Here is a 25,505-nt window from a genome sequence, read left to right as displayed (position 1 = left end):
CAATTTTGTTACCATAACTATCCAGAAAACTGAAAGTAGTTTGTGTAATGTGGAAATATTTCTACAAGAAAATCCCACACTGCTAGTAATAGAATAATGATGTTTTTTCAGAATTGTGCTAGTTGTACTGACTGTAAGCTATTCATCATAAGTTAAAGTATTTGTTGGATAAACAGACAGAATTGTTACTACGAGAGTTATTCCTTTTGATTATCAGTGTTTTAAGCAAAATATGGTTTCTGTAGCAACCAGATGATACAAATGAAATGAAACCTAGTCCTGCTGTCAAATTATAAGATTCGGTAATGGAGAAGGTGCCTAATTGAGGAATCCAGAATGAAGATGTAAGGTAGGCACGCAACCTTTCATGAAGATTCCCTGGAAAGGATACAAGGCAATCAGGAAAAAAAGAAGCTTTGATAGCTATCAAAAAATGGTTCCACCACAAAAGCGCGCTCGACTAAAGCGCGCTCGACGAAACCGCGTACCTGACATCATCACAGCGCGACGAAAAAAGCACGCTGTGAGCGGTAAAGCTAAAATTAACACGTAAACCTAAACCTAACCCCCCTTAACCTAACCCTAAACCTAACCCTAACCCTAACGCTTAACCTAACCCTAAACCTAACCCTAACCCTTAACCTAACCCTAACCCTAACCCTAACGCTTAACCTAACCCTAAACCTAACCCTAACCCTTAACCTAACCCTAACCCTTATCTTAACGTGAATCGGCTTGCTTTAAAAGCGCTTTTTAAAGCGCCCTTTTTTCTCCGCGGTCATATTTGTCGCGCTGCTGATGACGTCAGGTACGCGCTTTAATCGGGCACGCTTTAGTGGACCGCGGTTTTGTCGTGCCACGTCAAAAAATAACCCAGGCTAAGCAAATGTTCCATTGCAAAGTGGTAATCAAGCTTCTTACAAATGGAGCTGTGTAAGAGCACTATTCACATGAGAAATGCACTATAGCAACCCAGAACACCAGAAAAAGGAAGCAATTAGATAACATCCTCCAACAAGCTAGACATTCATGCAATTTTATCAAACGTGCAGAGTGCACATTTGCACGCTGAACCATCAGTAATGCTGTTAGCAACCGACCCCTGGTTTGCTGTGATAACTGATGCATTCTGCCTTTATCTATCGGCATAAGATCCCACAGATTAGGCCTCCTCCGAATTCCATCCGCCGGCCAGTGTCGACTGGCGACTACCCGGAGGAGAGCCTTCTCTGTGGCTGCTCCGACCCTTTGGAACAAACTCCCCGTGGAGATTCGAACCCTCACCACCCTCCAGGCCTTCCGCAAAGCCGTTAAAACCTGGCTATTCTGACAGGCCTGGGGCTAAAGAGCTGTTGCCCCCGTCTTGAATGGTATGACTGTTGTATGTTTTTAAATTATGTATTGTTATGTATCGTTTTTATTTTTTATTTTCTGTCTGTACCCCCCTTCCCTGATTTGATTTATTAGCCGCCCTGAGTCCCCTTCGGGGGAAAAGGGCAGCATATAAATATAATAAATGAAATGAAATGAAATGAAATGAAATAAGGTTTTGTAGCAACTTTTAAAGTTGGCCAAGTAGCTAGTTTTGTTTTTGCACCAAAGAGTTGTTTGTTTGTTTTTTAAATTGAAGATTTGTTATTGGTAATTTGTTCTTCTTGGTATCGGTTATTAGAGGTATGTATAGTTTGATGGTTCTTTAGATTCCGTGCAAAAAAAATGCTACAATGGTCTTCGGCAGTGTTGCAGCCAGTGAATAGAGTTTGCCAATCAAGGGATGAGATGTCAGTTATGAGATCGTAGTTGGCTTTTCTAAAGTTATATTTTGGGATTCTGTCATTATTATCATTTCATCCTGTTGGCTTCCAGTGTTTGTACAAGAGATTAAACGTATCATTCAGACAGTGAAATTTAATACAGCCTTGCGAGGAGATCTTTTTTTTTCCTGCCAAAATTGTTCAAGGCAGAGCCATTTTGAATGATGGGTCCCACCCTTGGGAAGTTTACTTATGCATATAAGCATTACCTGCGGGATTCCAGTAAATAGGGAGCTTTCAGTCACAATGCTTTTTATTTACAAAAAAGTGGTAGAAAAGCTTTAGTCCCTGAAGCTTTAGAACTTGTAGTTCTACCGTTAATAATTGTTTTACTTTATGTCGTTTTATTGGCAAATATGCAATAAAAAGCGAGCCAATTTTTTTACAACTCTTACAGGTCTCAACAGAGCTTTTGATTCAATACACTTTTCAAGAAACATGGCTTTGGATATGGAGTCCAGACATCGCTATTTCAGGAAGCCTTTATAGAGAAAATCTCCTGTGAATGGTGCTTTCAGTAAATTAGCACCTTAATAGGGGTTAGGCAGAAATGTATTTTGGCTCCTATCCTATTTAATTTGTACATGAATGATATCCCAAAATGTCTCCATTGTCAACTGATAGCACTAGCACTTAGACTTACCTGTATTTTTTGGAGTATAAGACGCACCTCCCCCCCAAAAAAGAGAGTGAAAATTTGGGTGTGTCATAAGACACTCAGTGTTATACACTGAATGTAGCCTGCCCACCCACCAGCCCCAACTCTTTGGCCTCTGTCTCCCAGCAATTTACCTCTTTGCAGCAAATGGAGGCTTAAATAGGTTCCACCACAAAACCGCGGTAGACAAAAGCGCGCTCGACGAAAGCGCGTACGTGACGTCATCACAGCGCGACGAAAACATCGCACTGTGATCGATAAATGTAAAAATAAAGCGAAAACCTTACCCTAACCCCCCCAAACCTAACCCTAAACCTAACCCTAAACCTAACCCTTAACCTAAGCCTAAATCTAACCCTAAACCTAACCCTTAACCTAATGCTAAACCTAACGCTAACCTTTAACCTAATGCTAAACGTAAACCTAACGCTCTAAACCTAACCCTAACCCTTAACCTAACCCTAACCCTAAACCTAACCCTTACCTTTATGTGAATCGGCTTGCTTTAATTTTATTTTTATTTCAATTTTTAATTTTTTTTGTCGCGCTGTGATGACGTCAAATGCGCGCTTTCGTCGAGCGCGCTTTTGTGGACCGCGGTTTTGACGGGTCACGCTTAAATAAGCTATAGCAATCCCTGCAGCCTCTAAAAACTGATGATCGGGAGAATTTGAAAGTGAAACCAGCTGTTTGCTCCACCTGGCAAATTGCTGGGAGGCAGATTATTTTTTCTTGTGCTAATCAGGCTGTTTGCTGCAAGGAGGTAAGTCAACAACTATAAATGCCTATAGAATGTTCAAATTATTAGACTTATTTTTTTAAAAGGCTGCTTTATTAGTGTTCTAGACAACTTAACAAAATGAAGAAGTTTTTAAAATAAATGCTTGATCTGAAGAGGCCCAGCGCTATTGTTTTAAAAAGTGCTATTCTTTTAAATAGCAGATAGTAACTATACTTCCAGAAAGTACATTTTAACAGCATCTGTACAAGTATAGTCTGAAATATAACACTAAAAACAGTGTATATTGTCTGTACTGTTTGTTGCAAGGAGGCAAATTGCTGGGAGGGAGAGGCAGATATTTCCCCCTTGTTTTCCTCCCTAAAATCTAGGTGCGTCTTATACTTCGGAGCATCTTACACTCCGAAAAATACGGGATGTACCACTTCGTAACACTTTATAGCCCTCTCTAAGGGGGTGTACTGAGTAAGAATATTGCCCCCCAAAATCTGGGTCCAGTTTTTACCGATTTCAGAAGGATGGAAGGGCGAGTCAACCTTGAGCCGGTCAAGATCCAACAGATAGCAGTTGGCAGAATTAGCCTATATCAGTGGTGGATAACCTTTTGTCCGAAAGCACATACGGGTGTCCACTTCCATTATGCAACGTGTGTGTGACAACCCCCAGCACTTCCTGTGCATGTGTGCATGCCCCCCATGCTCCCCCCATGCATGCACACACACACACACACACACCATTTTGGGACTAGCATGCTTCCCTGAAGCCTCCTGGGACCAAAAACGGGCGTGGGGGGTACATCACACCTCCTCTGCGCTCCTCTGTGCATGCACACGTGACCCTCCCTGTGCATACGGGTGTGTCTCGCGCAGGCATGGTAGAGACCTGAAAATCAGCTGGCCGATGGGATGCGCAGGCATGGTAGAGCTGAGCTGGACGACGGGAGGGTTTATACAACACAAAAGAGAACCAATTTGTTATACTGGGTTTATGCTGCCCCACTCACTCACACACACAGTAGTGGGATTCAAATTTTTTTACCAATGGTTCTGTGGGTGTGGCTTTGTGGGCGAGGCAGGGGACGGATACTGCAAAATCCTCATTCCCTGCCCACCCCACTAACCTGCTTTCCAGCTCCATTCTCCTGTTCAGGGCAATAAAAGAAGAAAGGCTGGGAGGCAGTGCGGGGCGGTTCCACCACAAAAGCGCGTAGGACAAAATCGCGCTCGACAAAAGCGCGCTGTGACGTCATCACAGCGCGACGAAAAAGATCGAAAAAATGTAAAAATAAAGGTAAAACCTTCCCCTAACCCCCCCAAACCTAACCCTAAACCTAACCCTAACCCTAACTCTTAACCTAACTCTAAACCTAACCCTAAACCTAACCGTTAAAGTAACGAAAAACGTAACGCTAACCCTTATCCTAACCCTAACGCTAACGCTAACGCTCTAAAGCTAACCCGAACCCTTACCCTTACCCTAACCCTAACCCTAACCCTAACCCTTACCTTTATGTGAATCGGCTTGCTTTAATTTAATTTTTATTAATTTTTATTTGAATTTTTCGATCTTTTTCGTCGCGCTGTGATGACGTCAAAGGCGCGATTTTGTCGATCGCGCTTTTGCCGTCCGCGCTTTTGACGGGTCACGGTGCGGGGCGGGGCCAGCCTATTTGCCAGTTCTCCAAACTACTCAAAAATTCCACTACCGGTTCTCCAGAACAATTGCTAAAACCTGGCTATCTTCTCTGAAATAGCCCAATAGGAAGGTCCATGATTGAAAGTAACAGCAAACCTAGAATAGAATAGAATTCTTTATTGGCCAAGTGCGATTGGACACACAAGGAATTTGTCTTTGGTGCAGATGCTGTCAGGGTACATAAAAGTTACATTCATCACGAATCATAAGGTTCAACACTTAATGATAGTCATAGGGTACAAATAAGCAACCAAATCATACTAGGAAACTATCAATATAAATTGTAAGGATACAAGCAACAAAGTTACAGTCATAGAGTCATAAGTGGGAGGAGATGGGTGATAGGAACGATGAGAAGACTAATAGTAATAGCAATGCAGCCTTAGTGAATAGTTTGACAGTGGTGAGGGAATTATTGGGTAATTTTAAAAAGAGAATACATAATTTGACACTTCTCGTCGCCTTGCTCCATGCAAAGTATTTTCACCTAAAAAGATAAGACAGCATTATGTAGTTAGGGAACCTATGACAGATGCAGATTTATGTGGTTTCTAGAAGCTGAAAACCACTTGATGACATAACTACAGTAATCCATGAATGCAGAGGAATCACACTTGGCCAATAAAGAATTCTATTCCTATTATTCCTATTCCACTCTATTCTATTTCTATTCCTATTCTATTTCTATTATTTCTATTCCTATTCTATTCCTATTATTTATATTCTATTCTATTTCTATTATTTCTATTTCTATTCCTATTATTTCTATTTCTGTTCCTATTCCATTCTATTCTTTCTATTTCTATTATTTCTATTCCTATTCCATTCTATTTCTATTCCTATTCAATTCTATTTCTATTCCTATCTATTTCTATTATTTCTATTCCTATTCTTATTCCATTTTATTTCTATTATTTCGGTTTCTGTTCCTATTCCATTCTATTCTTTCTATTCCTATTCCATTCCATTCTATTTCTATTCTATTCCTATTATTTCTATTCCCATTCATTTCTATTTCTATTCTATTTCTATTATTTCTATTCCCATTCCATTCCATTCTATTCCTATCTATCTCTATTCTTTCTACTTCTATTCCTATTCTATTTCTATTATTTCTATTCCTATTTCATTCTATTCTATTTCTATTCTTTCTATTTCTATTCTATTCCATTCTATTTCTATTCCTATCTATTCCTATTATTTCTATTTCTATTCTCATTCCATTCTATTCTATTCCTATTCTATTTCTATTCTTTCTATTCCTATTTCATTCTATTCTATTTCTATTCTTTCTATTTCTATTCTATTTCATTCTATTTCTGTTGCTATTCTATTCCTATTATTTCTATTCCCATTCCATTCTACTTCTATTCTATCTTTATTATGTGTATTTCTATTCTATTCTTCCCCTCCGCACGTTTTATTAATGTTTTCATCTGAACTGATTTGGGAGCCGTAAAAAAAATGCATTGCAATAGATCCAGAAGACGCTACACCGATGATTTTTCTGTACGAATAGATTTGCTGCCAACCCTCCCTAAAAAAAACCCCTCAAACATAAAAGGACATAGACAATCACGAAAAGCAAAGACACGCGACCGCGCTACTTCCGGCGGCTTCGGCTCGCTCTGAAATTGCAAAGCCACGCCCTCGGCCGGTTTCCCCACCTCTTTCCGGCGGCGCTTCCTGCTCCTCGGCATAAAGGGATGCCGGGAATCGTAGTTTGAACTGCCGACCCAGCTGCAAGCAGGAGCCCGAAGGGTTACGTCGCCTTCTCCCAGCTCGGGCCGGCGGGAGAGAAGCGGCCGGAGGAGGCCCGGGGAGGCTTCCACTAAGCCGAAGGATGGAAGCCGCTGCGTGGCGCCAGGGAGGGCGCGGGAGAGGCAGGGGCCGGGCTGCAGCCGGCGGGGTCTCGATGGGGAACGGACCCGGCGGGCGGGGAAAGGCGAGAGGAGCGGGAGGGTTGCCGGCAAGCGCACGGGGAGCAGCCCCTGGTGAGTATCCCGCCCTGCTGCGCCGCAAAGGGGAACGGGGCGCATCATCTTTGGGCAGGAGGAGCTTTCTGGAGCCGCCACTATCCCAAAGATGATATTGGGGGGGGGGGGGGACCATGGCATCCTGCTCACCTGTAGCCCCCCAGCTTGGCGGGGGTCCCGGTGTGTGTGTGTGACTAGGGCATTGGTGGAGTTTCACCAATATCGAAGAAATAGTGGAATGCAATCATTAAGAGTCATTAATCTCCTTTAAAATTTATATTGCTGTTTCCTAGTGCAATTTGATTGCTTATTAGCAACCTATGACTATCACCAAGTGTTATATCTTATGATTCTTGATGAATGTAGCAATAGCAATAGCAATAGTTAGACTTATATACCGCTTCCTAGGGCTTTCAGCCCTCTCTAAGTGGTTTACAGAGTCAGCCTATTGCCCCCAACAACAATCCGGGTCCTCATTTTACCCACCTCGGAAGGATGGAAGGCTGAGTCAACCTTGAGCCTGGTGGGATTTGAACAGCCGAACTGCTGAACTGCAGTCAGCTGAAGTAGCCTGCAGTGCTGCATTTAACCACTGCGCCACCTCGGCTCTTATGTATTCTGGTTTATTTTTCTTTATGGACACGGAGAGCCTATGCGCCAAAGACAAACTCCTTGTGTGTCCAAACACACACTTGGCCAATAAAAAAATTATAGAATAGGAATTGAATTGAATCGAATGCTTTGATGGCCAAGTGTGATTGGACACACAAGGGATTTGTCTTTGGTGCAGATGCTCTCAGTGTTAAGGGGTTGTGTCAGCACCTCTCCATTAGATAATTAGGAAAGAAAGACCACGAGTCTCCATGTGTGGAAATCAAGTGTACTTTTACTAATTATAAATGATTAAAGGCATAGCGTAGCGAAATCTGAATATTTAGGCGTGAAAGCGATTGATATATAGAATAGCCCATTCCCCTCCCCTTGGCATCACAGTTACAGTCCAATCATAATTCTCCCAAGTGTCAGGTGCGAGATAACTTCAAAAGGCATCACGGAGATGGAATGTCGGTGCCGTTAGTCCTGGCGGGAAACTCCCACACAGGCGTAGTCCGATCAGCAGCTGAACTCCAGAACCTTCCTCCAGCACAATGAGTAACCCCTCCCAAATACCATGCCCTCCCTCCCCGTTTCATGGCAGCCGAAGCGATAGCAAAGCAGAGGCTGACAGGTTGTTTCAAGTCAAAAGCTACCTATGTTTCTCAATTCCTTAACAGTCTTTGAAACTTCAGTAGCTTCCAGTTTTCATTTCCATCCTTCCAGGGATATAGAAATGGAAAAGAAACCTGCTAGAGATCCAATTCTTCATTTTGCACATGGTAGTTATGGAAACGAGCAAGGTGTTCTATGTGCTTGGTTTGCCACTTTTCAGCACAGTCTTCTTTAGCTTAAAGTCTTAGCACTGATCATCTACACAAGCCTTGTGAAGACCATACTTGGAATAACGCATCCAGTTTTGGTTGCCACAATGTGAAAAAGATGCTGAGACTCTAGAAAGAGTGCAGAGAAGAGCAAGAAAGATGATTAAGGGACTGGAGGCTAAAACATACGAAGAACGGTTGCAGGAATTGGGGATGTCTAGTTTAATGAAAAGAAGGACTAGGGGAGACATGATAGCAGTGTTCCAATATTCTCAGGGGTTGCCACAAAGAAGAGGGAGTCAATCTATTCTCCAAAGCACTGAGGCCAGGACAAGAAGCAATGGGTGGAAACTAATCTAGGAAAGAAGCAACCTTGAACTAAGGAGAAATTTCCTGACAGAACAGTTAACCAGTGGAACAACTTGCCTCCAGAAGTTTTGAATGCTCCAATGCTGGAGATTTTTAAGAAGAAGTTGGATAACCATTTGTCTGGTGTAGGGTTTCCTGCCTAAGCAGGGGGTTGGACTAGAAGACCTTCAAGGTCCTTTCCAACTCTTGTCATTCTGTTCTGTACACAGATTTAAAAAGCCCAATGCTGTGTCAGGTTTGCAAAGCACAATTATTTTTCCCGAGATAATGAGCATTTAATGATATATCACAAAGGCAAAGAATGAAAACCATCTTTACACTTATGTTTTTGCAGAGAGGCAAGAGCATCATTTTTAAAAAGGATTTCTTACAAAGAAATGTACTGTTTTGAACTGCCGTGTGTGTTTTGTTTTGTTTTGTTTTAAAAGGAACTTTTAAGGTACAAACTTCTAATAGGCGATAACGCTTTCTTGGGATTTTGTTGAGTAAAGTTTGAAATCTTATAGCAATATAGTTCTATGATTAGTGGATACAACACACATTTTTCAGGGGTATTTGTTCGTTTGCATATCCTCAGCAAATATTGTGGGCCCAACTGGCAAAAGCTGAGGACTGTATTGGTTGGAAACATGTGGAAGAGGCCTTCATCCTGCAGTGGATAGTCCAGGGGTTAGCAACCTGCCACATGTGGCTCTTTCATCCCTCTGCTGCGGCTCCCTGTTGCCGGTCGACTTCACAATTGATAGGGCTTTCGGTTAGGACAGGTAGAGGAATAAGGATGCCGCGCTAGGAGGAGACTCTATGGTGGGGGAACCGGACTTCCGGTCAGCTCCAGAATTGAACAGGGGGCTTCCGGTTAGGACCTTTGAAGCTCTTTGAGTGTTTAAGGTTGCCGACCCCTGGGATAGACAATGGATAAAGTGACGAGGATAGTGAAATCCTGTATTCAGGTCACAGTGAGGAAAGAGATGTTTACCACTAGCGAGTGTGGTGTCTAATACAATTATGGGAGCAGTTTTAAGTGCCTGAAATCTCAGACCTGCGTTTTTCCCCTTGGCTCCTTTCCTGTAAGGAAAAGGGCTCAAATTCAAACATGTTAATGGAATATTTGTGGATACTAATATAACCGAGTTTGGATTCTCAAAGGGCACAGAAAGATTCATAAAGGAAGAGAAAAATTACTTTGAAACAGGTTGCAACGTAATAGCTGGGTAGATGTACATGTTGTGCCAAACAACAGAGTTCTCATTTGTATTACTTAAATATTATAGCTTGGTTCCCTTTGTCGGCAGGAAGCTTATGGTTTGATTCTTATAATGGGAAAGCCATGATTCCTGTTCCATTTTCTCCTAAATATGTCGAGAAAAGAAAGCCAGGAGGCTGAAGGAAGAATTTCCCTGTTTCTTTATGCTCCAAGTTAGCCTTTCTTGAAAAAGTTTTGTGCATTTTTTGTGTTAATGCATTTAAATTCTTGGATTCAACCTATCATTGACTGACTATGTTGAAAAGATGGTTTGTTTTAGAATTTTGAGTATTATTAGCAAAGTACAGAAGGAAGCGGTGACACAGTGGCTAAGAGGCTGAGCTTGTTGATCAGAAAGGTCGGCAGTTTGGCGGTTCGAATCCCTAGCGCCTTTTAAGAGCTCCCGTTAACTTGTCCCAGCTTCTGCCAACCTAGCAGTTCGAAAGCATGTAAAAATGCAAGTAGAAAAATAGGAACCACCTTTGGTGGGAAGGTAACAGCGTTCCGTGCGTCTTAAGCGTTTAGTCATGCCAGCCACATGGCCACAGAGACGTCTTCGGACAGCGCTGGCTCTTCGGCTTTGAAACGGAGATGAGCACCGTCCCCTAGAATTGGGAACGAATAGCACACATGTGCGAGGGGAATCTTTACCTAATGAAGAAATAGGAAATCCAATCATAAGGAGAGAGTAACCTTAATTTTCCTGGTCATACATGCTTGAAGATAATTGAGATTATAGTATCTGGAGAAAAACTCACATGAAAGGCTTTTTAAAACTTTCTGATCTTTATATAGATTTACACAGAACTTTAATATTGAAAAAAAACAGGGTCTGGATTCATATTTCATGCTGAGTCATTACATGAGTTGTTTGGTTTGGCCCCAGTATATTTATATACATTGTTACTGTGATTCATTCAGCACTGGAGTCGAACAAACCACTGCTTGTGCATTGTATGACGCTAATTACTGTTTTGGGCTCTCCTAATGTGTAGTTTTATTATTTTAACAGAACTTGCATCCCAGAAAAAGTTTGACGAAATTAAGAAGGCCAATCAAGCTGCAGTTCAGAGGCTTGTTGAAAATCAATTCAGCTCCTCCTCCGACGATGAAGAAGAAGAAGAAACTGAAGGAAAGCACGGGCAAATATTGGCCAAAACATTTACAAAATATACTAATCAGACTGGTAAATTTTTCTACTTTGGATTTTCAGCTTTCATTTCGAAGAAAAAAAACGTAGCAGTAACGTTAACAAATATTGCTTGGAGATTAATTTCCATCTTTTTTTTTAATAGCAATAGCAGTAGACTTATATACCGCTTCATAGGGCTTTCAGCCCTCTCTAAGCGGTTTACAGAGAGTCAGCATATTGCCCCCAACAATCTGGGTCCTCATTTTACCCACCTCGGAAGGATGGAAGGCTGAGTCAACCCTGAGCCGGTGGGATTTGAACCGCTGAACTGCTGATCTAGCAGTAGCTTGCAGTGCTGCATTTAACCACTGCGCCACCTTGGCTCTTATTCTATCTTTGTGATAGAATTAAGTACTTTGCTAGTTTTGAAAAGGTGCTGCTGATGTTTAAATAGTTTGGTAAGCTGAACATATTGTGTCAACCTTTGCTTTTGTGTTTTGGAAGAGGAACTATTTAAAAATAAAATAACTAAGAAAAGATTATGCTTCTGCCTGATGTGAAATACCTGGTTGTCTAACTGGCTGGGGGCAACCACTATATTAACTTTATTCATCTTCCTCTTCTGACAACATAGCATTTTGTGGCTAGAGATGTCTTAGCCATTAATTAATAACAGTTAACTTTCTTATCAAGAGGAACTAAAGGGCCTCTTGATGCGGGTGAAGGGGGAGAGTGCAAAAGTTGGCTTGAAACTCAACATTAAGAAAACTAAGATCATAGCATCCGGCCCTCTCAATTCCGGGCAAATAGTTGGGGAAGAAATGGAGGTAGTGACAGATTTTACTTTCCTGGGCTCCAAGATCACCACAGATGGGGACTGCAGCCAAGAAATTAAAAGACGCTTGCTCCTGGGGAGGAAAGCTATGGCAAATCTAGGCAGTCTACTAAAAAGCAGAGGCATCAAAATGTTTAGAATTGATTAAAACAAATGTGAAAGAAAATATGTCACACTTAAGTGTGATAGAGGCTTCAAAAGAACACAAGTGATTTTGTGATTCTGCCGTTTCTAGCCTATGGAGGCCAAGGCAGCTATCATTTGGTACTCCCTGGAAATGACTAGCAGGGAACTCTAAAAAAGAACATATTGATTACCCATCTGCCTTCATCCGCTAGCATAATATTTTTTTTTTTATTATAATCTTTTTCTATTCGAAGATGGAGATGCAAGTGAGTTGGAGCGTACAAAGCAATATATGAACGATGCCTTCCAATCTGGGGCTCTGACGTGCCTGATATGCATTGCTTCAATTAAGAGAAACCAAGCGGTAAAGTATCTTACACGGCTGTATTATCTTTTTCCCAATCTGTATTCACTAATCTCTTGAAATATCCTTGGCTTCCAAAACGGAACAGAGTATCAGGATGCTTATCGTATTTTTCGGAGTATAAGACACACCTTTTGGCCCCCTAAAAGAGCGTGGAAATGTTGGTGCGTCTTATACACTGAATATAGCCATTTTTTTTTGCCTCTCGAAGCCCCACTCCTGCATCCCATTTTTGCGAAAAACAGGCCGTTTTTTTTGCAAACATGGAGGTGTTTTTTTGCAAAAACGGAGGCATTTTTGCCTTCCCCAGCCCCCAGGAGCACTCTGCAGCCTTCAGCAGGACGGGGGGAAGGCAAAAGGGCCTCAGTTTTTGCAAAAAACGCCCCATTTTCCGCCCATTTTTCACAAAAATGGGGGCGTTTTTGCCTTTCCCCAGCCCTGTTTAAGCCTGCAGAGACCTTCTGGGGGCCAGGAGGACAAAAGCTTTTTTTTCTTACTTACCTCTTTGAAATCTTGGCGCGTCTTATACACCGGTGCGTCTTATAGTCCGAAAAATACGATATTTGCGAGTCTCCCTTTGGAATCTCCAATCGGTTTATTCCAACTCTCCTTTTCGGTGGTGGGTAATTGAACCAACCTGAGTAAATGTATTTCCTTATTAAATATATACGAACAGTTCAAATTATTGAATTTATAAACACTTAACATTGATAAGACTTCAATAAAAAACCAAGAGAGTGGCATAGTGTGAATCTTCTCTCTTATCCCATCAACCATTTTCAGCAAAGGTCTTATTTTTTTTCTCCAGGACAGTCATAGAGTTATAATTCCTGTGGGAGGCTAGCCATATCCTTTACCAACAGGATCATCAAAATCTTAAAACATTTTAAGGGATTTTTCTTTCCTTTAAAGAAAGCTTTTATAAATATTATTCTATGTCATTTGTATCTGAAATGTGATATTTTAAGTACTCCTGCAATACAGGTACTCCTTGACATACGACTTTAATAGAGCCTGCTCCTTATAGTTGATGGTTGTAAAATAGTCACTCATGTGACCCACCCGGTTTTATAATTGTTTTTGTAGCTATCATTAAGCAAATGCAGGTGTTAAGTGAACCTGTTTTTTCTATGGGCTATTTTTGCCGAAAACTGGAGACAATCATTAGTTTTTGTCAAAAGGGCTGTAAATTGTGTTCACATGACTGTGGGATGCTACAAACAGCCATATATGCTGGCTGGTGGCCAAGTGACCGAAATGTGGCCATCTGACCGTGGAGGGCAGTGGCTGTCGGAACTTGAGAACTGGGTCGTGAGTATCTTTTGTGGGGTCCATTGCCATGCTGTCAATTGTAAATTGAAGTCTACCTGTATGGGTCTGTTTGGCTTTATGTTTTAAAATACCTCATTAAACTCAAGTGGATATAGAAAAGTTTGGGGAAAAAATAAAGTAAGAAAGTTTGTTGCTGTTAGTTACGAAGTCGTATCTAACCCATCGTGACCCCGTGGACAACGTTCCTCCAGGCCTTCCTGTCCTCTACCATCCTCTGGAGTCCATTGAAGCTCACACCGGTGACTCCATCCAGCCACCTCATTTCTCTGCCATCCCCTTCTTCTTTTGCCCTTCCTTCATCTTTCCCAGCATGAGGCTCTTCTCCAGGGAGTCCTTCCTTCTCATTAGGTGGCCAAAGTATTTGAGTTTCCTCTTCAGGATCTGACCTTCTAAAGAGCAGTCAGGGTTGATCTCCTCTAAGACTGACCGGTTTGATCGCCTTGCAATCCAAGGGATTCACAGGAATCTTCTCCAGCATCAGAGTTCAAAGGCCTCCATTCTTTGGCGTTCAGCCTTCCTTATGGTCCAACCTTCACAGCCATCCATTGCAACTGAGGAAACCATAGTCTTGACTATAAGCACTTTTGTTGGCAGGGTGATGCCTCTGCTTTTTAGTATGCTGTCTAGATTTGCCATAGCTTTCCTCCCCAGGAGCAAGCGTCTTTTAATTTCTTGGCTGCAGTCCCCATCTCCGGTGATCTTGGAGCCCAGGAAAATAAAATCTGTCACTGCCTCCATTTCTTCCCCATCGATTTGCCAGGAATTGAGAGGGCCAGATGCCATGATCTTAGGTTTCTTAATGTTGAGTTTCAAGCCAACTTTTGCACTCTCCCCCTTCACCCGCATCAAGAGGCCCTTTAGTTCCTCTTGATAAGAAAGTTAACTGTTAATTAATTAATGGCTAAGACATCTCTAGCCACAAAATGCTACGTTGTCAGAAGATGAAGATGAATAAAGTTAATATAGTGGTTGCCCCAGCCAGTTGGACAACCGGGTATTTCACATCAGGCAGAAGCATAATCTTTTCTTAGTTATTTCATTTTTAAATAAATGTAACGGTTTAGATCAACACATTTGCCAAGAAGGTCTTCTGAACATATCCTTGTTTTTTTCTTCAAGGTCTGGAGTTGTTCTGGGTGTTTCTGCATATTCCACATGCCGTGCTTACAAAAATGGGCGAAGGATAGCCTTTTCTTAGTATCTTCCCCTCTGACAGATGATGATTTTGGAAAAAAGGATTATCCATGGCCGTGGTAAGCTTTTAAAATTTTGTTCAGGGGAGAAAAATGGAGCGATAGCTTTGAAAAGAAGGAACAGATGGAGCCCAGGAGCTTATCTACCATAAAAGCTGCAATTTCAATGTAAAGCTCCATAGCTGAATTTTTTTTTTACTTTTATTCTGAAGTTTGTTTAGATAATCTAGCACACGTTGAATATTGTACAAGTTAAGAATACGACCATTGTTGATACATTCACCGGGACCAATTCATCCAAAATTGGGCACAACCTTTGCTTTCCGTTCAAAGTTGTTGGATCTTGAAAATGTTTATATTTGGCACACAAATATTAAACACTGTGAGTTTCTCAGTTAGTGTTGAGTTGAATTTAGTTTACCCTGTTTCCCCCAAAATAAGACCTCCACAGATAATAAGCCCAATTGGGCTTTTGAGAGCATGCACTAAAATAAGCCCTCCCCCAAAAGTAACCCCCCCCAAAAAAACATTGCAACACAGCAGTGACCACACTCACCACCTCAAAATAGCAATAGCAGTTCGACTTATTTACCGCTTCATAGGGCTTTCAGCCCTCTCTAAGCGGTTTACAGAGTCAGCATATTGCCCCCAACAACAATCCGGGTCCTCATTTTACCCACCTCGGAAGGATGGAAGGCTGAGTCAACCCTGAGCCGGTGAGATTTGAACAGCCGAACAGCAGTCAGCTGAAGTAGCCTGCAGTGCTGCATTTAACCGCTGTGCCCCCTACCGAAAATAAGGCCAAGCGCTTATTTCAGGGTGTGTGTATGTGTGAAAAGAAAATAAGACCCTGTCTTATTTTCAGGGAAACACGGTACTGTTCACATTATATCCGTCATATTTTTTTGGAAAGTCTTTGGTAAATGAATTTCAGACTGTATTGCTTCAACCCTGCTGAATATAACAAATGTAACAGGGCATCTTCTCACATCATAGGGAACCCATTTGAGCAGATTAAGCAGGAAGCAAATGTTATTGAATGTGACAACAATTTTTTCCCCCTCCCTCTTCAGTCCAAAATGCAGGTTTGAATACAGGCGATCTGAGATTCCTACTCGATACTACTGCTATTGTGGGAAGACTGAAGATCCACCTTTGGATCCCTGGCTGGTTCCGCATTCCTGTGGCCAGGTCTGCAAGAGAGATTTCAAACCTCCTTGTGGACACAGGTGTCTGTTGCTTTGCCATCCAGGTACATAATATTAAGGCATTGTTTCTAAGCCATTATAGGTACAGAATGATATGCACATAACGCCATCAGTAAATGACGAGTTTCGATATATGTATATATTAACATTTTATCTCATGATAGCTGATAACCAGGCGTTGTCCGGGTATTTATTTATAGGGGGGAAATGTCCGGACCAAACGTAATTTCTAATGTTGGATTTTCCCCCTTAACCAGAGGGAGCCACCCTTGTGGAGTACTGTGCAGCCGTTACCATGGCAACTACTGCGCTGTACAGTAAAAAGCCATTTTACAGCAGTACAGTAGAAGCCATTGAAGGCACAACAGTCTGTATCATAACAGAACTCCCCCCCCCCCGTGGTTTTAGGGTTGTCTTATCCCCACAATATTTGTTTCCAGGCAGTAAGTCATCTGTGTACCAAGTTTGGTTGCTTGAGGCGCTCCAGAGTTATGCTGGAACACACACACACAAACACACACACACATTTAGGTAGGTAGGTAGGAAGGAAGGAACTTAGAAGGTAGGTAGAAGGTGGGTAGGGAGGGAGGGAGGGAGGGAGGGAGGGAGAGAGAGAGAGAGAGAGAGAGAGAGAGAGAGATGCAACAAAGTGATATCGAGACCAAAGTAATACATGAGATTAAAATATGAAAAATCCTCTGTATCAATTGAGGTCGCGGCTGTACTAGTACGTTAACTTCTTGATGTTGTCTTTTCCTCCCTAGGTCCATGCCCCCCTTGCCCAAAGATGGTCGTAATAGCTTGCTACTGCAAAAAGGCTAGGCCGGTGCCACGGAGATGCAGCATGAAGGAATGGTCTTGTCAACTGCCCTGTGGACGAAAATTGCCCTGCGGGCAGCACAACTGTGGAAATCCTTGTCATCCAGGTGCAAATTTTACTGTTCAGAGACTTCATCTGGTGTTCTGACCCAGCTCCCCAAATACGACAAATCCTTTTGAAGCAATGATTCCTTTATTAGCGGTGCCAGCAGCCCTGGCAAAAAGCTTCTCTCTCTCAACGCAGGCTAACAGGTCTGCCCGGCAGCGAGATGAATAGTTGTCTGCTATATTTATTTATCTCCGCTCCCTGCCTTTTATCCCCAGAGCTAGGGTGGGGCTTCACTAACAGCGATGACTCTTCTGTCCGAAGGATTGGCCCATGGATTTCCACTGCCTTCTGCGCATCCATGCGTCAGGCACTGGATCCAGCTTTTCCTCCTCTTCCTCATCAGTGGTGGGTTCCAGCCGGTACGTCCCAGTACAGGTGTACCTGTGGCTGCTGGGAGCAGCAGCCACTGTACTGGAACTGTGTTTTGGCAGGCCTGCCCGCCTGCATTCCTTACCTGTTTTTAAGCCAACCGGGCCATTTGTGCACACATATGCAGCGTACGGCACCTGTGCCACCTCTGCCGAGCAGCTGGAGCATCGCAGGGCGGTAGTGTGCATGTGTGCGCAGCGCACGTGCCCAAAGTGGACTCCTGGCCCCGTTGCAGCGTATCGGTTGCGACGGGATCCGGAACCCACCACTGTTCCTCATCAGCCACCTCCAGACCTGGAGGCTGTTGATTCTCCATCTGAGGGCTGATGGATGGCCCAGGCTCTGTGTCTCTCTGTCTGTCTGTCTCTCTCTGTCTCTGTCTCTCTCTCTGTCTCTCTGTCTCTCTCTCTCTCTGTCTCTCTCTCTCTGTCTCTCTCTCTCTGTCTCTCTCTCTCTGTCTCTCTCTCTCTGTCTCTCTCTGTCTCTGTCTCTCTCCCTCTCTCCCTCGCCTCGTCTTCCTCAGATTCATCTGCTGGAAGGGCTGGCGACAAATAGGCCACAACATTTGAATAATTCCTCGTCCCATTACATGGCGGTTCTTTTTGTTGCTATGGGTTCTGAATAGATTTGATGGCTCACAAATCAGGGGAATAAAACTTCTCTCTTAGCTATCAATGATAGATAGTTTCCCTTTCCCCTAGCCGCCTCAACGGGCACACATTTAAAATGTTCCCTTTCCATGCTGGTTTCCGATCATTGGTTTCATCTCACTTTTAGGAGATTGCCAGCCATGTCCAAGAGTCAGTAAACAAAGTTGTGTCTGTGGTAAACAAATAGCAGAAAGGCAGTGTGCAAGTCCTTTATGGCAGTGTGATGAGGTAAGTTTCCTTATAAATAGCAGACTTGTTTACAATCTTATTAACTATCATAACAACTCCCCCCACCAAAAATGTGGATTAACATTATGAACGGGTTTTTAAGATTGAAAGAGAAAAAGGAATATTTTTGTTCTAATTCAGAGGTTCAGGAATTCAGTATGACAATTGCAGTGTGGCTTGGTGACACATATGTGTAGTGAATTTGAAATGATCTCACATTCGGAATAGAGGTTGGAAGTCTTCTAGTCCTATAGCATTTCAAATAGCTGTCCAGTCTCTTCTTTAAAATCTCCAGGGATGAAGGACCCACAGCATTTGAAGGCAAGCCATTCCACTGATTAATTGTTCTCACTGTTAGGCAGTTTCTCCTTAATTCCAGGTTGGTTCTTCCCTTGGTTAGTTTCCATCCATTGTTTCTTGTCCTGCTGCCCTCTGGCGCTTTGGAAAATAAGATGACTCCCTCTTCCTTGTGGCAGTCCCTTAAACACTGGAATATTGATGTTGATGTTTGATGTTTAATAAATTTATAGGCCGCCCAATCCCGAAGGACTCCGGGCGGCTTACAACAATACATGTAAAATAGAAGTTAAAACACAGAAACATAGATTAAAAAGACCACAACACACATCCAGTCCAATCGGGGCTGGAACTGAGTCGTGAGTTCAACGGTTCCACCAGAAAACCGCGTTCGACTAAAGCGCGCTCGACGAAACCGCGTAGCTGACGTCATCACAGCGCGACGAAAAAAGCACGCTGTAAACGCTAAAGCTAAAATTAACCCCTAAACCTAAACCTAACCCCCCTAAACCTAATCCTAAACCTAACCCTAAACCTAACGCTAAACCTAACGCTAAACCTAACGCTAAACCTAATCCTAACCCTAAACCTAACCCTTAACCTAACCCTAACCCTTAACCTAACCCTAAACCTAAACCTAACCCTTACCTTAACGTGAATCGGCTTGCTTTCAAAGCGCTATTTAAAGCGCCCTTTTTTCTCCGCGGTCGCTGTTGTCGCCCTGCTGATGACGTCAGTGACGCGGTTTAATCAGGCGCGCTTTAGTGGAGTGCGGTTTTGTCGTGCCATGGAGTTCAACAGCCCGGGGCCTGCCGGAATAGCCAGGTCTTAAGAGCCTTTCGGAAGGCCATGAGAGTGGGTAGGGTCCAGATCTCTGGGGGGAGTTTATTCCAGAGGGTTGTAGCGGCTACAGAGAAGGCCCTCCACCCGGGTAGTTGCCAGCCGACATTGTCTGGCTGATGGCACCCAGAGAAGGCCCTCCCTGTGCGATCTTATCGGTCGTTGGGAAGTATGTGGCAGAAGACGGTCTCGCAGATATCCGGGTCCTAGGCCATGTAGGGCTTTAAAGGTGATATTATTATCCTGTTAGCCTTAATCATTCTTTTCTCTAGACTAGCCATACCCAAATCCTGCAACTGTTCTTCATGCATTTTAGTCTCCAGGCCTTTCACCTCCCATCTGCAGACCTTCCCTTCTTCAGCTGTTATAATAATGGGAATTGTCCTAGTTACGGTATCGACTGTAGACATTTTTGTACTAAGAGTCAAATTTAGTTTGGACACAAAGTGATCAAAGGAATACTGTATTTTTCGGAGTACAAGACGCACCTTTTTCCCCCCCAAAAGAGGGTGAAAGTCTGGGTGTGTCTTATACACGGAATACAGCAATTTTTGGCCTTCCAAAACCCTGCCACTACATCCCATTTTTTGCGAAAATGGATGTGTGAGGGTTTGGGAGGCCTGCAAAATGCTCCTGGGGGCTGAGGAGGGCAAAAACGAGTGAAAACATCATCTCAAAAAATGGGGGTGTTTTTACCCTCCCTGGCCTCCGGGAGTATTTTGCAGGCCTCCCAAACTCTCTGCACACCCCATTTTTGTCCTCTGCGTGTCATGTTTTCAGGTGGCAATCAGCGGTGATGTGCTTTGGCGCTCCCGGCAGCCTTGAACGGTCCTCATATGGGGCGTTTGGAGCTGAAAATGCGAGGCGCAGAGACCAAAATGGCAACCCGGAACAGCTGCAGCCTTGTTTTACCGCTTTAGTGCTTCACCTGCTTTACTAACTGGAGCTACCTGCTGCGATTAGCTGTGCTTTAGAAGCTGCCTTTCATCCCCAACGAGGCACGCACACACGCTCACAACCAGCAAACTAATGTTTGTCTAGGCCAGGGATCAGCAATCTGCAGCTCTGGAGCCGCATGTGGCTCCTTCATTGCTCTGCTGAGGCTCCCTGTCGCCAGTTGGCACCACAATTTTGAGAGGAGCTTCCAGTTGGGGGGGGGAGCAGGGTGCCCCAGGAGGAGAGACTATGGCAAGGGGCAGGTTTTCCGGTCAGCTCCACAATTGATAGGGCAGGTAGGACAGGTAGAGGAAAAAAGATGTCAGACTAGGAGGAGACTCTATGGTGGGGGAACAGGACTTCCGGTCAGCTCCAGAATTGAACAGGGAGGCTTCCGGTTAGGACCTTTGTGGCTCTTGGAGTATTTAAGATTGCCGACCCCTGGCCTAGGCTAAGGATGCTAGCCAGATGAATACCTGGTAGGCAGAATTTTTTCCCCCCTATTTTCCTCCTCCAAAACTAAGGTGCCTCTTATACACTCAAGCGTCTTATACTCCGAAAAATACGGTAACTTATTTGGAGAACTTGCTTTTTCTTCTTCTGTTCTGTTGAATTATATTTGAGAAGTTTCCGCGTCCCTCACTTGCTATGTATATTTTCTCGCAAGATTTGTGGGCGAACCTTGTCTTGCGGCTATCATGTCTGTGAACAAATTTGTCACGGTGGCTCCTGTGGAGAATGTCCCAGATCTGGGAAAAGGTCTTGTCCTTGTGGGAAATCAAGTAAGTTTCCTTTTCCGCTGTCTTTTTATTCACTGTTAAAGTTATTTGATTAATGCAATTTTCCTAAAACAGTTGTGGTTCAAATTCAGTGGTGGGATTCAGCCGGTGCGCACCTATTCGGGAGAACCGGTTGTTAACTTTCTAAGCAGTTCGGAGAACCGGTTGTTGGAAGAAATCTCCTTTTGTTTTTTCCCACTTTACAGGGCTAATCCTGTAAGGAAGGCAGGAAGGAAACATTCTGGTGTTGTTTCTAGCCTCATCTTTATTGCCCTGCTTACAGAAACTGCCTCTCTGGTTAACTCTCATTACATTGTAACAGCTAAGGCGAAGCGCCCATTGACCTGAGTAATGTTGAGTTGGCCACGCCCACATGGTCACATGACCACTAAGCCCCGCCTACCTACCTGGTCATTAGGACAGAGAACTGGTTGTTAAATTATTTGAATTCTACCACTGTCCAAGTTGCATTTTAGAACGAGCGAAAGACGGAAAAATAAAAGTAGTTAAAAAGAACTGGGTTATTGAAAGTGGCTGTAAGTGATATGCAATATCTCTCCCTGGAACTATTTATACATCTGATCGCATGATTTTGAAAACAAAACAATGTCTAGAAGCAACATGTTCCTTTTAGATAAATGCAAAAGCACGTGAAAATACAACCTTGCATTTTCCTCTGTGTATTAAATGTCAACAATTTGGAGTGCTGCGGGGCCTAGAGGTGGAGCTCTCGCCTCACAATCTGGAGACTGTGAGTTTGATCCTAGGTAGAGGCAGATATTTCTCTCTCTGGGCACGGACGAGAATATATTTGCTGGACAAAACTCCCCATAGGCGACAGGAAGGGCATCCGGCCATTAAAACAATCCATTCAGTTGCCCAGACTCCACCCCACAAGGGTTTATGGGGGGTCATTAAAAGATGATGATTCAATGGAAGCAAGAGCCGAGGTGGCGCAGTGGTTAAATGCAGCACTGCAGGCTACTTCAGCTGACTGCAGTTCAGCAGTTCGGCGGTTCAAATCTCACCGGCTCAGGGTTGACTCAGCCTTCCATCCTTCCGAGGTGGGTAAAATGAGGACCCGGATTGTTGTTGGCGGCAATATGCTGACTCTGTAAACCGCTTAGAGAGGGCTGAAAGCCCTATGAAGCGGTATATAAGTCTAACTGCTGTTGCTACTATTGGTATTTGTATGGTTTCAATTTCGCTTTTATTTTAGAATTCTCTTTGCCGTGTACTGAAGACGTGCCTACTTGTGGAGATAGTTGCGACAAAGTTCTTGAATGTGAGCTTCACAGATGTTCGCAACGCTGCCATCGAGGTGCTTGTGAAATCTGCCGACAGGTTAGCATTTCCTTTCCCTTCCCGTTCTTTTGAATAGATTTGCATTGCTTCATTTCGAAAGATGATCTTTTCAGGGTGTATTCCTGAGGCGCTAAATTCTTTTTCCTGTACGCAGACGCTTCTCACTGAGTCCAAAAACTCCCTATCTCCATTATTTCTAGGGGATAATGAGATCCAGCAGGCTTCCACATCTTGTAGTTTTCCAGTTTCTTTTGCTCAAAACCAAGATAATCCCCAAGTAATTAGGTGAAAATGGCTTGGGGAAAATGTTTAGGAGAATATTTAAATGAAGGTGATCCAAAGACAGGCGGTCCTTGACTTATAACAGTTCATTTCGTGACCATTCGAAGTTACAGTGACATTGTTAAGAGTGGCTTATGGCCAGAGGTGAGGTCCTACCGCAGTAGTGGGTTCCGGATCCCGTTGCAACCAGTACAGCGTCCATCACATGAACGCGGGCAGCGCGCATACGCCTCCTTACCTCCACACCGCTCCAGCTGCTCAGCAGAGCGTCGCGCAGGTGCCGTAAGCTCCATGCGCGGAAGTGCTGAAGAGCTGAAATACAGGTAAGGAGGGCGGGCAGGCAAGTGGGCCCTCCGGAGCACCGGAACGGTACCCGATACTCCTGGCAGGCACTGGTATGCCCGTATCTGGGCATACCACCTGCAACCCACCATTGCCTACCGGTTTAACAACCGTTTCGAATTTAAGACAGAGATATTCTTATTCTACCAGAGAAATGTACTAAAGAAGACTCATATTTGAGTGGACAAATAATAGCAGCAGCTAGAATTGTATTTGCACAAAATTGGAAAGCAGACAAAATCCCATCGGAAAGGGAGGTAATAAAGAAGATATTAGATAGTGCAGAAATGAACAGGTTGACATTGAGGATAAAGGACAAAGAGGAATCAGCATATTACAGGACATGGGGGCGATTTTATGATTGGCTTGAAAAAAAGATACGAATAGAAAGAGAAAGGAATAAAGCACCAAATAAATAACTCAGATGACACATTATAAAATCAGGGGGAGGAGAAATAAGAAAGTATGTAAATACTTACCTTCCGCATTACTGTTGGGGATGCGCAGCAATTCACTTTGCCGCGCGACTCCGCTGAGGGGATAAAGGTCAGTAAAGCGCAGGGGCGGGCGGATGGGCGGGCCCACTTGATTCAGAGTCAGACATCAGTGAGGCAGATGAACAGCTGGAGCCTGTTCCCAGTGTGTGATGCGCAGAGTTGCCAGATGAAGGGAGCAGCTAAAGAACAGGGGTCGACTTGGGAGTAAGGCCACAAGTGGACGATGAATGGCCCCTCCCAGAGCACATAACCCCCCCAAAAGGCGTCGTTGGACAATAAGACGCATGCGCGCACACTGCACGTATTCATATGAAGGATGCCCGTTACAACCATACCAGTTGCAATGGGATCCGGAACCCACCAGTCCTCTAAACCTAGGTGCATCTTATGCTCAGGTGTGTCCAATAGTGTGAAAAACCTGGTAGGTAACGAGATTTGGACCTGCATAATGTATGCCCGCTTTATTTTCTTTCCATGGTACCTTGATAGGAAGTCGAAAAGCAGTGCCGCTGTGGGAAGCATGTGAAGCAAATGCCCTGCCATAAACCATACCTCTGTGACACCAAATGTACAAAAATACGGGATTGTCAGAAGCACCAGTGCAAGAGAAAGGTAAATGGGGCAGATGAGTGCTGTATTTTAGTCCTGTGTTTTAGAAATTCAATGTTTCAGTTCATTTTGGATCTGCAGAATTATGCTGAAAAATACAAAGGGAGAAAGGCGGAGGAAGAATATGTTAGGAAAAGAGAAGAGAAGATCAAATATAGATGCTTGCTTATTACTAAGTCTTGCTACTGTGTTTCCCCGAAAATAAGACAGGGTCTTATTGTCTTTTAACCCCCGAAATAAGCGTTTGGCCTTATTTTCAGGGAAGTCTTATTATTTTTGAGGTGCAGGAAGCGGTGAGCGTGGTCATCTCATGGCTGCTGCCATGTTGCAATATTTTCAGGGAGGGCTTATTTTGGGGGGAGGGCTTATTTTAGCGCATGCACTCAAAAGCCCAATCGGGCTTATTATCCAGGGATGTCTTATTTTTAGGGAAACAGAGGTCTACATAATATCATTTACTCAGGGAAATCTGGATAGACTTGCAATTTCATATAGCAATTTCTATATATAAAAACTTATATATTTGATACAGTGTTGTCCTGGAAATTGTCCGTCATGTGACCAAGTCTGTGGTCGAACGTTAGGATGTCGTAACCACAAGTGTCCTTCAGTCTGCCACAGAGGTAAGAATGAGCTGGAAATCCTGCTTATAACATTTTAAACTGAATGGCATCTTGGAGCTGCAAAACATTGCCTGTATATAATCACAGATACACCACATTGCCAAAAGTATTCGCTCACCCATTCACTTCCTATAATCTTCTCAGTTGTCCTTACCACTCTCTGTAAGGACTTTCTATCTGAGGCACTGCTGCCACCAAACCAAACAGTGATGCAGTTCCTTAAAATGCTCTCAGTCGTCCTTCTGTAAATAGTGGCCAGGACAGAAGGAGAAAGATGTGCTCTACTCATCCAACATAAAAAATGCAGATGGTGGTTTGCATGCTTCACTAAAGCTAATGTATGAAGAGACCAAGTCAGTTGTGGCTTTTAAAACAATCTGAGCTTTGATCTGCAGATAGGTCAAAGAATTTTGGGGTGTATTTTGGAACCTAAAATTCTGTCTTTTCTGTGATAAGGTGCACTAGATCAAAACCTCTCACTCTAGTTCATTTGCCTTATTAATTTTGTTGCTTGATAGGATTGTGTCAAAAGATGGTACAGGAATAAAATATCTTAAAGAATGAACAGTAAAAAATAATAATATCCCCACTAGCTCTAATAATGTTATTTAAGTTATTTCTTATTTTTAATGCACTGAATTAAATAGTTGGATAGGGAAATAATTCACAGAAGATGAGTAACAGCTTGTTTAGCTTTTATCACATTGATGAAAATTGC

At 43.3% G+C, this 25,505-nt stretch overlaps 1 protein-coding gene across 1 annotated transcript in view; it reads left to right on the top strand.

The window, feature by feature from the left end:
• The first annotated feature begins 6,622 nt into the window (after nt 1-6,622).
• NFXL1 (nuclear transcription factor, X-box binding like 1) overlaps nt 6,623-25,505 on the top strand; it is a 47,656-nt gene continuing 28,773 nt past the window's right edge. Inside the window, exons 1-11 of the mRNA XM_087724781.1 lie at nt 6,623-6,900; nt 10,925-11,098; nt 12,260-12,369; nt 14,821-14,954; nt 15,968-16,146; nt 16,867-17,028; nt 18,177-18,277; nt 21,018-21,132; nt 22,349-22,473; nt 24,045-24,167; nt 24,697-24,787. Coding sequence (XP_087580907.1) covers nt 6,750-6,900; nt 10,925-11,098; nt 12,260-12,369; nt 14,821-14,954; nt 15,968-16,146; nt 16,867-17,028; nt 18,177-18,277; nt 21,018-21,132; nt 22,349-22,473; nt 24,045-24,167; nt 24,697-24,787 — 1,465 coding nt within the window. The 5' untranslated portion in view covers nt 6,623-6,749. The remainder of the gene's footprint in view (nt 6,901-10,924; nt 11,099-12,259; nt 12,370-14,820; nt 14,955-15,967; nt 16,147-16,866; nt 17,029-18,176; nt 18,278-21,017; nt 21,133-22,348; nt 22,474-24,044; nt 24,168-24,696; nt 24,788-25,505) is intronic.

This window comes from Thamnophis sirtalis, unplaced genomic scaffold, assembly GCF_051295495.1.
Source record: "Thamnophis sirtalis isolate CommonGarterSnake01/CBP01778 unplaced genomic scaffold, rThaSir2_p1.2 scaffold_10, whole genome shotgun sequence".
Classification (NCBI taxonomy): domain Eukaryota; kingdom Metazoa; phylum Chordata; class Lepidosauria; order Squamata; family Natricidae; genus Thamnophis; species Thamnophis sirtalis.
The sequence above is the reverse complement of the archived record's forward strand: the minus strand, read 5'-3'. Positions and strand labels throughout refer to the sequence as shown.